This window comes from Pelmatolapia mariae, linkage group LG20 (assembly GCF_036321145.2).
Source record: "Pelmatolapia mariae isolate MD_Pm_ZW linkage group LG20, Pm_UMD_F_2, whole genome shotgun sequence".
NCBI classification, from domain to species: domain Eukaryota; kingdom Metazoa; phylum Chordata; class Actinopteri; order Cichliformes; family Cichlidae; genus Pelmatolapia; species Pelmatolapia mariae.
In genome coordinates, this window is record NC_086244.1 from 12,721,893 (window position 1) to 12,740,411 (window position 18,519).

The window sequence follows — 18,519 nt, forward strand, 5'->3', positions numbered from 1 at the left end:
CATAAACTGCAATTTTCAGTTATAGTTAAGACCTTCTGCTGGATGCTGCCTCCTGTGGGTTTCACAGCGCTGAAGGAAACCTCGTGCCTCTACGACGCTGGCAGCTTTGACTCAACAGAAGCATTTTATATCCTTGGAATTAAATGGGATAACTGATTAGTAAAGAAACCTTCATTGCAAAAAATGATCAGCTGTGATGCTGCACAGAATATGCAATACTGTAATTTGATATTTTCTGTTATAGAAACTAATGACAATAATATTCATAAATTATAACGACTAATTATTTATAAATGTAATTGAAACATTTTTGTTATTTTGTGCAGCAAGTTAACTGTTTACTAAAGATTAATGAAGCAATAACTTTGTACTTTATAACAAAGTGTCACCAAAGAAACGAGGCACCAAAGCTGTGTCCACACAGGAAGCAGTTCACAGCAATCAAAGACTAGAGAAAGTCAATGACATTCTGTGGCTTTAAATAACTACTGGACAAATAAATGCTGGTGACGCAAAGTGGGCAGGTCCCATGATTAACATATGACATGCCAGTAAATCCATTGGAGGTTACCTTGGCAACTGGAACTTCAAATACCCAGAGGCTTTAAGGGGTGGCTACAGCGCCTTTGCACCTTTTGTTTTTTTAAAGATCCATTTTAGTAATATTACAAAAAGATGTAAAAAATATTACCAGATATTCAGAACTGGTCTCTGTAAGGTACCAACCACAAGACTACCCCCTGTCAAAGGTACAGCAGCATTATCTTAATAATGTCCTCACTGACGAGCTGTACTGCTAAAGGTACAATGGAGCACTTTATGTTCGTAGAGTGTAGTCATTTCAGCTGTGAATCTGTGCTTGGTTTCTGGGTGTCTGGGGAAACAATGTAACTAACACATATAGTAGGAGTCTGTAGAGAGCCAAAAACAAGTGTTTGCCCTGTGGCCCCTCAGGAGAATAATCCTCAGTACATCGCAACAACACAAAAACTGCTGGGCATGACCCATCAATGTGCTCGCTGTTTGTTTTTTTAACTACATAAACTCCACATTGCATACTTCCACACTGACATGAAACAGAAAGGCAGTAGAAAGAGAACCGTCATCCTTACCTCTGTAGACAATGGAAGTATATAATAAAAAGGGAATAAATAATAAAGTGTGCTAAACCTGACTGACATAATTCATCTGCACTCTGGCATTATTTAAATGTATGGCTCCAAGATACAAATCTCTAACTATTCGAGCTAAAACTCAGACACAAAGACCTTGATTTCAAAAACACACTGCATGACTTTGCTGTAATGCGAGTCACCTGTCTAATGAAGTAGACGTGCATGTGCAGACCTGTGATTTGTTGAGCACGGCAGGAAAGGCGAGGCTCCATCTTGTCATTGAAAACCGCTTTATGGGATTAATTGGCTGCTGATGGCTTATGGATTTTTTCTTTTTCCTCTTTCTGTCTTTGTGTCACAGTTGTGCTGTACATGTTGCTGTGCTGATATTTGGCCTTGTGGTGCTTCAAGCTCAATTCAGTGGCTTTTGTAAGGCTGGCTGCTTTGAAAAGGGGAGACCTTCCTCTCTCTCTCTGCCTCTCGCTCTGTATCAGAGCAAAAGGATTTTCAGTCCAGCCTGATTCTTTGGGATGAATGCTGTGGACAAAACATATCAATATATTTAGTGAGGAACTTGAGGAAATTCACTTCAGTGAAGGTGAATATAAACACCTTTTTTTTTTTTACTTTTCTAAATGTTAATTTATGGAAGAAGTGTGTTTTTGTATGTAAAGGAGAATACAAACATGAGCAAAACATAGTGGGACATTCTTATTCAGAACACATGTAGCGCCTGTTCATGCCAAAATACATTTGTTCATAAAAATGCATAATCTCTTAGCACTATGTTAACAAAGAAGAATGAGCAGCACAGTTACAGCTCATGTCTAGTCCCAGAGTGCTCTTAATATAAGCATTTAATAATAAAACATTTCTGCCCATGTCCACAGTAATGTCCACCTCAGCTATGACGGACCGTCTAAAAACCTTTTGATAAAAACAAACAAACAAAAACATGTGGACCTCTAAACCCTGCCAGCCTGCCTGTGAGCACACGGCTTCAATGAAGAAGCTTTGCAGCTATTGGCAGAGATCTCTACACTGTGTGTGTGTGTGTGTAAAGAGTCATTAAGTTCACCACAAAGTCTACATGTATGACAGAAAGACGTGCTGTTAGGTTGAAGCCTCAAACACAGAGCAGCAGTGTTGTGATTATTTAAATGCACTTTCCAGTAGAAATGCAGGAGAAATGATATTCTCCATGTCAGGTGGTCAAATATTAATAAGCTGAATGGTGTTGCTGTGCTGGTGCTGGGTGTGTATCTGAGACTGGATTACTTAGATTACTCTGCACAGTCCTGGGTGTGTATTGTGGCTGTAGTCTTATTCCCGCACACACTGATAACCCTGATCTCTGATATTCAGTGTCTCTCGGCTTATCCCTGTAAAAGGACCATCTGTGGCTGAACAATGAGCCCACAGCAAGTGGGGGCCACTAGGGGGCACTACACCGCCACGAAACAGAGCCAGTGGCCCCCCCCCAGCTCCTCAGGCTCTTTTGTCTGCTATACATTAACGAACCATCTCTTTCGCAGATAAAACCGTGTATGATTATTTTACCCCCCCATTCGCCCTCAAAGGCGCCGCTGATCACTGTGGAATCCTTGAGAGATTTTAATTTCCATTGACTCTGGAGATTCGCCAGTGTCAGAGGAAGTAGCAGAAATGTAAATGTAATTGCTCTGTTGCTCCATTGAAATGAAGACACTGCTGAAATTAAGCATTTGTGTGGCTGCTTCTTTTTTTTAATCTACCACAGTCGACTTTGTTCAAATGTGGAAAGAGGAATCAAACAAGAACAAAAGAGAACAAACAGAATCATCACACACAGGCGCGTTGCAAGGATCGCACTGCCTAATTTCTCAATAGTCACTGAGAGATTTGGTGTGCAGCTTGTGGCCTTTCAGTGCAGCTACAGTAAACACAGAAATAGAAGAAGAACATGAAAGCTTCTTGGATGTTTGTCCGCATTTCATTTCTGGCACGGCTTTGAAAAAGAATGGCACAACATTACTGCTGTGTGTGTGTGTGTGTGTGAAAGAGAGCTGGACACCTACAGGGAACCTTATATGATCTGACCATTATCTCTGGTTAAAAACACGGGCTCGTTTTCTCCCCCACAAATGATTTTAAGCCTTCCTAATTGAAAATGTCAGCGCCTGTTGCAGCGTGTTAAGAGAGCAGTGTGGAATTAAGAGCATCTTAAATGGACCCCGAGGAACTCGGTTTCATTCCTCCTCACTTCATCCTTCTGTTTTTTCATACTGTCACTTTGGAACTGTTTTTCCGAGCTATTCTGCAGGTCTGATGTGAGGGTCCGAGTCACACTTTGGTCACTGATCAGTTTCTGAATGTTCATGAATCAGAATACTTTATTAATCCCTAAAGAAATGATGTGGGATACAGAAGCTCCAAGACAGTAACAGTAACAGACCAAACTAATATGTTACAAATTTAACAAATAGCACCAATGTATAAAAATCACTCAATTATAAATATCAAGAATATTACAGAGGTGGACATTTGACTCTAACCTGTGAACTTTGTCACTTGCTATTCTACTGTACAGCGTGTGAAAAAAGGATATTATTATTATTATTTTCATAAAGAAAATAAAGAAAAACACACACCGTGTGTGCTCACTGCTGTTTCACACCGTTCACATTCAGTCAGCATGAATGAGAAGTGTGTGAAATATTAGCTGTGTGACATCACACATCACCGTAGGAACACGGGCGTTTGGCTCACACCACCTGAAGCGTCCCCTTAACATGTTTAACAAAGACGGCTAATAGGAAATGTTGGCAGACTTCAATCCACACAGCAGCCTCGTCGTCCTCTGTGTGTGTGCGTATCAGTGATTCCTCACATCCTCGTTGTATGCTTTCATCAGTCCCAGGGGCCCATTCATTTCCTCTCTTCCTCCTCTTCTTCTCCAGCATCATCACAGTCACCCCTCACTTCATTTCTCATTTTTTTCTCCCACAGTTTAGTGGCTGCTGGTGGAAGTGTTGGCTGAGGGCCGTGAAGCACACAGTACATCAATTAATCCAGCAGTACTAGGTTCCAGGATGTGTGTGTGTGTGTGTGTGTGTGTGTGTGTGTGTGTGTGTGTGTGTGTGTGTGTGTGTGTGTGTGTGTGTGTGTGAAACGCTCAAATCTAATTATTCTCTACCTCTCCTCGTAGCAGGGATGTGGCTTAGACAGACTGCTTCTGGCTCAAGGTTTTCATTGCTGCAATACCTCTCTCTCTCTATCTCTTGCTCTCTCCCTGCATCCTACCTTACCCCACCTTCTTCCTGGTTCATCTATCCTCCTGCCCCCTGTTTTATCTTTCCCTCTCTCCTCTATCACTCTCTCACAGATGCCACATCACACCACACACTTGCACTTTCCCTCTCTCTCTCTCTCTCTCTCTCCCATCTGCCTGCTTTCTCACTCGCTCCACCAGCTTGTCGCCGGCTGTCTGTTCATTTGCCACGGCAGAGCAACAACTGGCTTCTTTCAGTGCTGGAGAGCAGCAGGAAAAGTGGAAGGAGAAGAAGAAGTAGAGGAGGGAAAGGAGAAGAAGAGGAGCTCTTTTGTGAAGCGTCCTTCGCTCGTCCCTCTCTGGCAGCAGCAGCCGCAGCATCCGTACTGCTGCCTCCATCAGCAGCGGCGCAGCGGCCACCGCTCTCGCTGCTGGATGCTCCGTCTCCTGCCGGGATCTGCCTCCACCTTCTCCTCAGGGAGCTCTTCCTGGAACTGGGAGGGGGAGGGAGATCACCACCTCCCAGTTTGCCACGGACCCTCAGCGAGGCAAGGAGAATTGTAGGAGAGCTGAGGAGAGGCACCACCCTGAGTGACAGGAGGAAGCAGGGTAAGAGGCCAGAGTGGCACACACAGAGCTCGCACTTCTATACTTTGCTGTCTCCATTTGCACATCCTGTGAAGCGCAGAAAAAAAACCTGGCTTCTACATCACCTCCATCAGCCTGCTCTCATCATCTTCACCAGACTGTGGGCACTTTAGAAGAACCACAAGATGTGTGAATGTGTGTGTGTGTAAGCAAGGTCCTGAAAGTTGAGTGGAGACAGGAGGGAGTAACTGCAGTTCCTGTGCAAAGAGAAAGAAAGCAACTGTTTGGGGCAGCATCCTCCTGATGTGTGCTGCTGCTCTTCCTGACGCTCACAAACAAAGACTGACACAATCATGCTCACAGTAATCTGATGAGACTCCAGGGAGCTTCCACTCTACAATCAATGATACTTGGGCCGGCCGACCTCTCTGAGAGTGTGTGTGTGTGTGTGTGTGTGTGTGTGTGTGTGTGTGTGTGTGTGTGTGTGTGTGCAGTCTGGCCTGGCTGAGTCGAGCTTAAGTGAAGAATAGAGGAGGAGATGCTAGGTTAGCCTCTGCTTTCTTCCTTCTTTGTCTCGTTCCTCCTCAGTCTTCCTCCTGCCAGCTTGGGGCCGCTGACTCTGATCATCAGTTTGTTTCTTCGTTCTGCTTCAGCTCATCTGCACGTTGGGATTTTTCATCCTCGTCACTGTGTTTTCTGATTGCAAGTCCAGTCACATCAGTCTGTTCCTCCTGTTAAATATGATTTTTCAGTTCTCAGGAACAATGAACATTTAGTGCCAGCGTGACAGAGACACAGACTGACAACCTTTTACCAAAGCAGCCACAGACTGATTGTGGAAAAAAAATCAATGGAATGATTTTGGATCAGCTTAGCTGGAGCGTGCTCTTTGTATTCAGCCGGCTAGTTTAATTAGAATAGAATGGAATAAATTTGCTTGAACTTTTCATCCATTATTCATGCATCACCCACCGACATTTAAATACATTGCTTTAATTTCAAAATAAAGAAATAAATCTGCCAAACTAACATTTAGGAACCGATTTATAGTCAATTTTAAAGTTAACAAGTTGCAACAAGTAAACTCTGTAAACGTGACAAAATGCTTGCTCTTCCAGTAAATAGCCCGCTCCAGTAAGCTAGACTGCTGCAGAAACACAGTAGTATTTCATAAAATCAAACAAATGAGTTGCCTGCATGCGCTGCCCCCTCCCTCCCTCCCGTTGTATAATCCATGTGTTGATTTCTCTGCCTGTCCCGTGGGGGTGGGGAGGGGATGCTAATGGAGCGTACAGGGCTATTGTCACACCGCAGCAGCTCCTGGCCTGACCTGCCTAACCCTCCGTCTCCCCTGTGTGTGCACCCCAGCCCCCCTGTCACCCTCCAACCCCTCCTTCCCAGGTCTCACGGGGAAGAGCTGGATGAGCACCGGGAACCAAAACTCCCCATTGCTTCGGACTTTCGGGAGATCTGGGCGGTGCTGCCGGGCTGTAGTCCAGGTGAGAGACGGTCGCCGTTTCTCACGCTCCCCCCTGTCGCTTGCAGAGATGGTTGCACAGAGCCGTGAGAGACTGAATCGATGTAACGTGAGCTTTTTCACACCCTTTTTTCTCTGTTTTCTGTGTCTCCCTCTGACACCCACTTGCTGGCTTGGATTGAAAATGCCACCATTGTCAATTTTCTCCTTTGCAGAGGAGCCATTGATGGAGCCTAGCCTCACACTGCAGCGAGGCGTCTTCAATCAATGCACTGGCCACTCTCTGTGTATGTGTATGTTTCTGTTTGCCACCGGAGCCTGAAGGGGGGCTGCTGATGGCAGCGGCGATGGCCATGGTGGTGATGGTGGTGGTGATGATGATACGATGGCAGTGGCGCTGCTCACGTGCTTTCTGGCTTAGCTCCCCTGTTTACTGAAAGACTCTCTTCGGTGACGGGTATTCTTGGGTGGATAATACAGATCACGTTGTTATTGCTTAAGAATACGCGTAGTCGAGGAGAGTCCTCTCTTCGCCCAATACCCCTCAGCCCCCCCGCACTCACCCACCTCACCTCCCCCCGACAAAACACCACCCAACCACGGAGGTCTGTCAGGTTGGGTGAAGCCACACCTCCACGCTCCACCTTCCTATAAAGAAAACCCATCTCTTCTTTGATTTCCGCTGCATCCCGCTGTCTTGCCTTCCCGCCCACTTCCTGTGTGCTGAGCCACGGTGTGAGGTCGACAGTGTCCTCGTGTCTGTCCCACCATACATCTGTCGGTGTGTCTCTGTCTGCGAGGCATGGTGTGTGGATGTAGTCTTTCAGTGTGTGTGTTGTTCTTTGAGGGAAACACTGGATTATTAGACGTGTGCATGCGTACGTGTTCCTGCAAACCCAGCCTGGAAAAAGCAGTGGCAGCAGACAAATGCCTGTCTGAAGCCTTCCCATCAGGAAGGACACATTCTCTCACGCGAGCAACAGGTTTCTGTGCTGAGCGCTGGATCTGCATTAATACTCCCGCCTGGCACTCTGTGTGCCGACAACATGAAATAAGCAAAGATAAGGTGCTAGATTTAAACATAGAAACTAAAGCACGGCTCATCAGGTGTAATATCTTTACATCTTTCATTTCCTTGGTCTGCACTGGACTGGCTGTACCTTAGACTCCAGGGCTGTGTGTGACAGGTGGGATAGGCCCCGCACACTCACACTGGGTATGCAGAAGAAAGGGCTTTTTGGTCCTTGAAGGTTTGGAAATTAGTCAATTAATAAAAAAGATCATTATTACAATTGGAGATAGATGATTTGACCACGCCTCCAAACACGCCCCTAGCTCTACGAGCTTTTCGTTCTTGTTTTCTTGCCCCACCCTCCCTCTCCTTTTTCAGTTCTTTCACTTCTTCTCTTCTCATTAGTAAACAGGGATCCCTCCAACACCTTCCCCAAACCACAGCTCAGTTCACATTTAATCCTTTATCTACTCAAAACGCTGTCAAACCTAAAATAAGGACGTGGGCCCAGCTCGTGAATGCACTCATCGAAGAGCAGGATGAAGACCAAGGCTCAATTCTGTCTAACACCGAAGATGCCAACAACACCAAGAACATACTGAGAGTGTGTGGTGATGGCTTCAGACTGCTTCTCTTGTTTGAGCGTCAGTCCTCGTGTGCACACACTGCAGGCACAGCGCTCTGTGCTCCGGCACAGCTAAACAAAAACTACCATAAAAGCTGTGTGATTAAGTTTGGCTTCATTAGAGTGTGACATCTAAAGGAGCAACAGCGTGGGCCTGTAATATTTACTGAGGGGCCAGTGGACATCCACCAGCTGCGGTTACAGAGTGGAACCTCCTTTTCTTCAGCTCCATGTAGTGCATTTATTCTGTGACTGAGCTGTGCTGAGCTGCCTCTTGTGTTCCCCCTTTTTTATGCAAATGGCTGCTCAAATGGCATTTATCGCAGTGAGGTTTACGCCACATGTAACACTGCTGCTGCAGCTGAGCCTCACACACACTCACACTCATGCACGCACACACTCATAGCTGAGAAAACAAAATGTCCACCACGAGCAGTCGACAGCTCAATTTATGCATTGTGGAAAGCGGCGTCTAGATAAACAATTACCCCTGGCTCAAATGGTCTATAACCAGCTTTTTCTGCGTTGCCAGCCGGGCCAATACATCATGAATATGGATTCCATCTCCATGTCTGATGGCACATTCTGAACCTTAACAGCCGTGTAAAATCCATTTAAACACCTAATAGGATCAGCTCGAGTCATACAGCCATGTCCTCACATGTATCGCCTCCCGTGATTGTGTGCCGCAGATTTCCGTATCGCCGGCCTTTTCCAAGCCTTTAAGAAGCAGTTTCTGTGCCGGCTTTGCTGCCACGTCAAATATTAAAGTTAGCCGCAGAGTCACTTAGACATGCTTGTGATTGTAATTATACAAATCATCCCAGTCATTACCACTGCAGATTATTCCAATAATGCAATTAATGCTTAACACTTGGCTTAGCTGATAATTACTGCTCCTTTGCTCGTGGAAACAAACAGAGCAACATGCTTAAATGTGTGTAGGAGGACGTAAACCGGAGCATTTGTGGGGTAATGACAAATCCAAAAAAGAGCCTCCTCCCCTGCTCTGCATGTCCACTGTGCCGTAGCGTGGACTCGGTCCTCTCGCTGTTTGCTACCTGCAACTGTGTTTGTTGCTGCTGCGGGGCTTCAGCTGGCTGCCACCGCTGCTGTCATCTCATGTTGCATTGTGTAAACACCTTACATCTAGCTCCACTGCTACACCGTTAGTCTGTGATGATTCCTTTGTTTGCATTAAAAAGCAAACACATGCATCGAGGCAGTCAACTGTCGCATTTCCTGACTGATTTTGGACTCTTCAGTGGTGTGTGATGAGCACACCGTGATGTGGTATAAAGTGTTGTGTTAGTCACTGTGCGTGCCAGCCTGTGTTTGGACTGTTTCAAAAGAGCTGCTCTGCTGTAAAACCCACTGTTGACATGTCCTGTCAAATGCAACGCTCAATTTCTTTGAGGCGTGGATGAATGAGGCATTGTGTGCTGAGAGTGACGCCTATCTAAAGTGCATGTGTGCTCCTGTGCTCGTGCACTAATGCTGTTGTGTACTGACGGCATGCTGCTGCAGCTGCTGATGACTACGGTGATCCCTTTAAGCTAACCACTCTTTTCAACACATGTGAGTTTGTCCTGTAAGTGTGCCTTATTTCTGTCAATAAATTGTGGCTGTAAATACAAATAAATCCCTCTCTTCAAATTGAAATGTGAAACGAAGCATTAATTAACAACTTGTGTATACACACACACACACACATTGATGTGGAAAGAGGCCTTTACTGTGTGCTTGAGGCCTGTTTCATATCATAACACAAAATAAAAAATACACGAGGTGAGAACTGCATTAGTGTTAAATATTCGGGTTTAACATAACTTAAACACTTTTTGTCCCCACACTCTGTTGGCCTTTTCACCTCAGAGAGTAAAAACAAAACTATCTCCTCTGTTCTGCTCTTTGGCAGTTAAGTCCAAAGAAGCTGAAATATCCAGTGTATTTAAAAAAGGCAGACCGAGCTATGAAACTTTCATTTGTAAATAATAGATATTTTTTACTAAATTGCAAGGTTTCTTCAAACTACACACACACAAGCAGTAACGGCTAAAAAATGTGACTGACGAGCAGATTTTAAAATCATTTCCTCTTTTTCAAAAAGAGCCATTTTTATCCCTCTTATTTTCACTTCTTTACATTAACTAATAGAATTTTCATCAGTTCAAAAAAACAAAGAAAAGCAAGAAAAAAAAATATAAATACACTCCTGAAAATTGTGTTGTGACCTTACAAGAGCCACCAAAGGATTTGCTGCCCTGGGTTTGCGTCAATCGTGCATCTCTGCACCCTGAGGGAAAGACCTGCAGGCTCTACTTAGTGCTGCAGAAATGCCACGGGTTCAGCACCAGCACGCATCATAATTTTGGTATTCTACTAAAGACTGAAAATTTTAAATAACAATAAAAAAGATCTTCTTTTTCATAATATATTAAAACTGTTCGGACAGCCTTGAGGACAAAACGGGGCTTTCAAGCACTTTTAATTTTAATAAGCTTCACAAAGAAAAAAACCCACAGATTAAATGCAGGGAACATTTAACTGCAGTTAATTAATCGTTATTTATTGTTAAAAGACAATGAAATATTTTTAATTGATGCCACTGAAGTTTAAAAACTTTATGAATGGTAAATAAATATGATTACAGCAGAGGAACAGATTCATGTGGTGCTTTTATGAAACTGAAACAAATCCTTCTAATACTTGTTGCGGAGGCAGACGGGATGATGAGGGTTATTGTTTTTATTTGGATAGGCCGAGCCACCGAAACGCAACAGAGGACTGTGGCTTTGATTACCCTGCGTGTTGAACGATGATGCTGTAATGCATTCAGAGCGCCTTTAACAAGCGTCTACGTGTTTGTGGTTCGTTTTCACCAGTCCCACCTTTGCTTCGCACCTTGAATTATTCGGAACGTGCTCAGCAATGCAACTTTGTTACAGAACAACAACTGGTCATCACTGAAAAACACATATAAAAATGTAAGTAAATATAGTGAATATAAAAATGGAAATATAATGTAATCGTCTCTTATCAACTATAATAAATATTACATTTATTCTTTTTTTTTAAACCACCAAAATAGTGACATAAATAAAATTAAGTCATATCTACTACTAAATAAAATCTGCTAATAATTATTATGAATCGGGGTGACATTATTTGTTTAGGGTAAAACATCAAATAACATGATAACAACACACTCACTTTGTTATTGATGGTTATGATTGGGTTTTTTTGCATGTTGGGTTAATTGGTGATTATAAATTGGCTGTAGGTGTGAATGCACGCTTGAATGGTTGGTGTAGCCAGACTATCCCCCTGTGACAGCTGGGATCGTCTTCAGGCCCCTGTGAACATGAATGAATTGGATAAGCAGAAGAAAAATATAATATAATGAAAATATTGAGCCTACAAAGTCCATTGAGGTGAATCAGTATAAAGTGACTCATTACTCTCATCATCCAAATAATAGAACTACATCATATTTTAGCGTGAGACCTCTCTAACCCACAACTACTAAAAAATTAGAGAACCTGACGCCATTGTTATTCACACCAGATTACTGATCTACTGTCAGTGGTTATTTGCATCCTCTTATCACTAAGCAACAGATTACCATATTACATCGTATTTAATTTAGCCTGCAAATACCCCAAGCATCTTAGTGCCTTTTATCTCTTGTAATCCTGTTAAAACCACAGTAATTGGAATCACAGAAATAACCCCACTAGACCAAAAACACTCAGTGTAGCCAAGGAAAATTTCACTGTTTTTACTGGACAGCAGTGATTCCAAAAAACAAAATCTATTTAACAATATCTGCTGTTTTCTTTTTACATCTGCAGGCGTCGATCCTTTCATTGAATCAGTTTTCAAATAGGACATTTAGTGTAAAAGGTAAAAAGAAATCCAGTCGAGTCTTCACACTGTACTGAAAAAAAAAGTGTGTACTGGAAGTTCAAACATGGCTCTTTTTGTATGTTGCAGTGTATTATTAGGAAGGAGTTTACAGCCCTGTGAAAGCTGCACAGCTATTGGTTGGGGATGTTTTCAGGCCACTCATTACTTATTAAACACACTATTAGTGAAAATTGACAGTAATGATGGGAAAGATAGGACCCAGGCTCATTTGGCAGAACCGCCACAGGAAATATTCAGCTTTTGTACCAATTAATTATGCATCATCTTTACTTTGCTCTCTGTAGACCGAAACTGGGTGTAATGTAGCAGAACACACTGCAGTAGGTGAAAAGGAAAAACCCTCATTATAAACAAATAGAAAGAATACAAGACTAAATTTTATTTTGTAAGATCAAGTGCATTTAAACAAAATACTTTAAAGCCAAATGGATTTGAATTTTAAAAGAGGTTGTGTTATAGACAAAGGTCAGTATTCCCTCACGTTACTCCTATTTCATGAAATCATTAAATTTGAAAATAACAAACAACGAAATAAACGATAAAAATGTTTTGGTATTTTCCAGTTGCCCTCTAAGCTGATGCTTTTACCTTAAAGAAGCAGAGAAAGCTGTGCACTTTCATTATGTTTAGTTTAATACACAAAGTATAATACAGCAACTGCTCTAATCTTAAATCACACTCGGTTCTATATTTTTATTCTTTTCAGCAAATCCCGTATGCGGTGCCAAACCACCACTGATTATACTCCACTAACAAGCACTGTGTGGGCATCGCAGCCCGATATAGCTTACTCCTGCGTGGTACAGTGTCCCATTGTTTTCCAGAAATCATTAAAAACACATCAGTGAGCCACACTGGTGTGCTCGGTGACATGTTTCTTCATTATCACAGCACACACACATATGATATTTATTTAAACTCAGTCACACACACACACTGTCCTGATGCTACACTAGACCACAGGGTCTGGGTTCAAATGCTGTGGAAGGCAGTCGCAGACAGATGTTGGCGTTATCCACTTCCTGTGTAAACACTGAGCTAATCCATCCATGGAGGTGTGTGCTGTTTCTTTTCCTCTTTTTTAAACGTCTGTTTTCATCTTTGACAATCGCTGGTTTTTTAACAAAGCGACACACAAATCTTGTCTTGTACAAATTATTCTTACATGCTGTTAATTTGTTTTTAGGGAAATAGAAAATGCTCGTGTGGATTATAAACTGACTTACATAATACAGCATAATGAATATATTTGCACAACTTTCTCTGCTTATGTTTTATGTTTTTTTTTTAATATCTGTATGTTATGATTTAAGCATGAATCATCTTCAGTTGTTTTGTTTTTTTCAAATCTGACTCATCACAAGTATTTATTTCCTCTTTTGTAATGGACAAAATATTATGTTTGTAAATGACTTAGCTGTTTTTCAACCAGTGCAAAACTGCTGTGATAAACTTCAATCTGTTCATTTATAAGCACATTTAAAAAACAACACAGGTTGACCAAAGCGCAAAGTAAAACAAACAAACACAAAAAGAACAAAACAAAACTCGGTCACAATTAAAAGCTCGGGAGTAAAGATGTGTTGTTACATCTTATTTACCAAAAGGCTGATATCAGCTGACAGTGACGTTCAGCCCTTATTAAAATCCATGCTGCTCAGAAGCCTCACACTGGATCTGTGCACTTAGTTAATTATGTAAATACCGTCTTTGGCCATTCAAAGGGTTCCACTGACTTCAGTCAAACTACACGGATGTGAAACTCCTTTGCTGTCAGTGGCCTGTATGCTAATACGCTCACAATCCACGCTGATCATGTTCACAAAGATAATAAAAGAAAAATATTTGCAGACTTTTACACCTCACTGAAAGATAATTTCACTAAGACAATGATGATAACTGTAATTTGTTTAATGTAGTGCAGCAAGGTATAGTGACAAAACCTGAAATTACATTTGTTTTCCAATTTTTTCATTATGTGTTTAGAATGATGTTTTATGGTTCTGCAAACCATTTTGTAGGGCGGTTGTTATTTATTCCCTCTTTTCGATTTTAAAGTCTTTAACTCTATATGTTGGTATATTTAAACCTTTTTTCACTTGCATAAAATCAATATGATAAAACAGACAGACTCATGTCAGGAAAGCATCAGTAGCTTTTAATATCATACGTGTTGTAATGTTTTGTTTTTTCTTTTTTTCAAAAATCAACAGTAATTAGAAGCACACGTCCTTATTTTAACATTTAATACCTGTAAATGCTGTTCCACCCTATAAGTAAAAACATTAGCACCCCCCAAAACCAAACTCATGATTGCAGATTTTTAAAACCACAGGAAAACGTGCAATTGTTTTCATTTCATTTAGCCATTTCAGAAAATTCAGAAATGTTCAGAATCTCAGAAAATTGGAGGAGCAGAAAGCAGCATCATGAGCAGGCTCAGGACAGTCATTGTATGCAGCAGCAGGACTGGGACAGTGAGAAACAGCTTAAAGCGTCTCCTGAGCTGCTCTATTCCCCTTACTGAATCACGATAACAATTCTGGCTCTCCTCCTCCTCCTCGTGTCCCCCTCTGCCCAAACCACCCACCAACAGGCAGGATAATGTGGTTTCCGCCAACAAACCCTGTCTGCAGTATTAATCAATTGGAAATGTGCTGCATTTCCTCTCTTCCTGAGACAAAAGCACATTGATGTTTGTCTTTGCTTCTTTTTCCCTTCTTTCGCTAGCTGTAGCATAACATTGACTCTAATGAAGTACCTAGTGGAGCTACACAAAATATCTTGCAGTTAATAACTATGTTTTTGATTTTTCATTGAAGGATGGCCTCCCACCTCCCCCGACATGTCTATAATGTGTCTTTGACTATTTTTTACATTTATTTCTGACGTCCAATAAGGGATGAGTGCTAGACTACCAGTATTGTAGCCCTAATAACAGTAAGTGGCTCTGCTATCAAATATGCTGGCACTCATTTAAACAAGGGCCACTATGAAATGTGTCCACATCAGTGGCTCCAAGATAGAGAACTAAGCAATCTATTTAAAAAGCAATCTATTTCTCGCTGTTGTGGAGATTGCACAGATTGACTGGGGGAGTCTGAACCTCAATGGAAGGCCCACTCGATCCACCCTCCACTCCACTTTTATCTCACAGCTCTTCTCCAACTCTCTGCTCTGGGCTGCTTATAAAGAAAAGGGGAGAAGGGGGAGCTTTTCCTGTAATGCATCCATTAAAAAAACAACCCAAAATGAGCTCAGCACTGATGAGAGCTTCTTATAAAGCCGCTGTGCTCAGGTTTCATAGCCAACACCACGACTATAAACTCTTAGCCAGAGAACAGAATTCTTTTTTTAAGATTAACATGGCCACAGCATGAGAAGAAAATCATTTCAATTGTTGCCTCAACAATATATGAAATTAAATAAATCTATAACGCATACGAAGAAAATCAAAATTGAAGATTTTCTTCAACTTTTAGTTTTTAGTTATGAATATTTCCTTTTTTTCATTTTTGTCCCCTGCTAGAAAAGCTTTACAAAATTTTCACATCCAGAATAATCTTTATTTATCTTATATTGGGCTTCATTTGATCATCTGTCTGAAACAAGGCATCTTATCTTCAGCCCTACACCAAAGTCTCTCTGACTCTGATTAGCCACATGAGCCATTCATGCTTTCATTTTGCTATTTTATTTGCTCTTGTTGCTGATGGACCAGCAAAAATGCTGGTGAGAGACTTCAATTGTATCGTATCTACTTGTCATTTATTCAAATATAGTTTCTGCATAAATAAAACAACTCTGGATTATTTTGAGCAGAGAAACAGAAAAAATGAGACATATGCTGTAGATGTCGGCAAAGACTTGGAGCACTCAAGTCTATTAAAAACGTGCTTGTTTGAATGAGGCATGCTGTATGAAGCACTTTAGGTGCTTTCTATCTAACATTCATCCTCCAATGGCTGCATCAGAGACCCACTTGGGTTTCGTATCTTGTCTGAGGATATTTGGCATCCAGACTGGAGCCATCCAGGATCGAACCACCATCCTTTGATTAGTAGATGACCTGTTTTTACCTCCTGGGTTGCAATCATCTGAGAAATTGATAAAGGTAAATTGAAAAAACCAACAACTTTTAAAACAGTGAAGAATTGGTAAATGGTGTAGCCATTAATAATTTTGTATGTATTCCATTATTATTCATGCATTTCCTTTGAAATGAACTAAATTTTCAAAGCAATATTCTAGCCTTACTGAACAATCCAAGTTTTACTCCCATACTTTTATCTGGCAACTTAAAAACAGGTGATTTTTTTTTTATTTCACCCAATGTGATCCAATAGTTTTTTCAATGTATTTTAGCTTTATTAAGATGGAAAACCGGGAAGAGAATTTCTCTTCACTGCCAACACTAGCTAGCTTCCCCTACCAGTCACAACTGCCAAATGTCAGAGGTTTCCAGCCAGATGCTTAGCAGCATGGACTCTTCACCTTTCCCTTCTGTACTTTCCTGCTCATTGTGTCAGATGTTTAGTTACTCCTCCGCATCTTTTAACAATAACCATACCTGTAATAAGTGTAGCCTGTTTGCAGCTGTGGAGGAGACCCGCTTCGCACCCTTGAAAAACCCATAGCTTTCCAGGCCCCTGTAGCTGGTGCAGCTGAAGGTAGCATCTGGGAAACAGGATAGCTGGGTGACAGTGAGGAGAAAGTACTGACACATGGTTACCTCAATCGGAGGTCACTAAAATCAATATTGAATCGGTGTGTAACTTTGCCAAAACAATGTGGGACTCTGTAGTTTTCTCTGGTCCCCTCCCCAATCAGACCAGGAGTGACATGTTTAGCCGCATGTTCTCCTTAAATTGCTGGCTGTCTGAGTGGTGTCCAAAAAACGATGTGGGCTTCATAGATAATTGGCAAACCTTCTGGAGGAAACCTGGTCTTGTTAGGAGAGACTGCATCCATCCCACTTTGGATGGAGCAGCTCTCATTTCTAGAAATATGGACAAATTTATTAAACCCCCCAAAATATGACTATCCAGAGTTGGGACAAGGAAGCAGAGTTGCAGTCTTACACGCCTCTCTGCAGCTTCTCTCCTCCTGCTACCCCCCCAAAAACCCATCTCCATTGAGACTGTGTCAGCTCCCACAAAGACAAAAAACAAACTAAAAACCAGCAATAAACAACTTAAACATAAAAAATTACAAAGAAAGAACAACCCATATGGAAAAGAAATAGTAAAAACATATAAAAGACTTGCATAAGATGTGGCCTACTTCATATAGTGAATCATATAAGGCTTATATGATTTACTCATGAAAGTGGCCACTTTCTCATTACTTTCATATATTGTTTTAGTAAGTATCCAAAACATACAAGTTTCATTTATATAATTTTTCAAGGGATCTTATATCTGTTTTCACTCTTGTATGCTTTTCATACAAGTTTCACACAGATACAAAATTTATAAGATTTATATATATCTTTTCCATATGGGAATACAGTATCCACATCTGAACCAAAGAGTAAAACAGTGAAATGTGGATTATTAAATATTAAGTCTCTTTCTTCTGTAATATGGTTACAGCATGATGATTATTTCAGTTTAAATTAATCAACACCCTTGAGTTATACTAATGGTCAGAATCGTCAAAGCACAGCCCGAGGTGGGATGGCAGCAATCTCCCACTCCAGCTTGTTAGTCAACCTGACACTGAAAAAATGACTCATAATTATCTCACAGATGTAATTTTATCTACAGCTACTTTTAGTACCATTGATGTTAAGCTAGACTCTTCTTCTCCAATTGATCTTTCTGAGGTAACTTCAATAATTACTTCCTCCAAACCATCAACGTGTCTTTTAGACCCCATTCCTACAAAACTGCTCAAAGAAGTCCTGCCATTAATTAATTCTTCAATCTTAAATATGATCAATCTATCTCTAATAATCAGCTATGTACCACAGGCCTTCAAGCTGGCTGTAGTTAAACCTTTACTTAAAAAGCATCTCTAGACCCAGCAGTCTTAGCTAATTATAGGCCAATCTCCAACCTTCCTTTCATATCAAACATCCTTGAAAGAGTAGTTGTCAAACAGCTAACAGATCATCTGCAGAGGAATGGCTTATTTGAAGAGTTTCAGTCAGGTTTCAGAGCTCATCACAGCACAGAAACAGCTTTAGTGAAGGTTACAAATGATCTTCTTATGGCCTCTGACAGTGGACTCATCTCTGTGCTTGTCCTGCTAGACCTCAGTGCAGCGTTCGATACTGTTGATCATAATATCCTATTAGAGCAATTAGAGCACGCTGTAGGTATTACAGGTACTGTGCTGCAGTGGTTTGTATCATATCTATCTAATAGACTCCAGTTTGTTCATGTAAATGGAGAGTCCTCTTCACACACTAAGGTCAATTATGGTGTTCCACAGGGTTCAGTGCTAGGACCAATTCTGTTCACATTATACATGCTTCCCTTAGGCAGCATCATTAGAAGACATAGCATACATTTTCAC

General features: G+C 41.5%; 1 protein-coding gene across 1 annotated transcript; it reads left to right on the forward strand.

The window, feature by feature from the left end:
• Positions 1-4,307: 4,307 nt before the first annotated feature.
• LOC134619183 (uncharacterized) lies at positions 4,308-9,707 on the forward strand. The gene is made up of 3 exons (XM_063464955.1): positions 4,308-4,974; positions 6,322-6,452; positions 6,646-9,707. The coding sequence occupies exons 1-3, from the start codon at positions 4,308-4,310 to the stop codon at positions 6,655-6,657; spliced, it is 810 nt and encodes a 269-aa protein (XP_063321025.1). The 3' UTR covers positions 6,658-9,707.
• Positions 9,708-18,519: the final 8,812 nt, after the last annotated feature.

What these genes read in the sequence shown, in the direction of transcription:
- LOC134619183 (XM_063464955.1), top strand. Translation starts at nt 4,308, where the DNA reads ATGTGGCTTAGACAGACTGCTTCTGGCTCAAGGTTTTCATTGCTGCAA. An exon ending in GAGTGACAGGAGGAAGCAGG is followed by an intron (nt 4,975 to 6,321) that starts GTAAGAGGCCAG and finishes TGTGCACCCCAG; the next exon opens with CCCCCCTGTCACCCTCCAAC.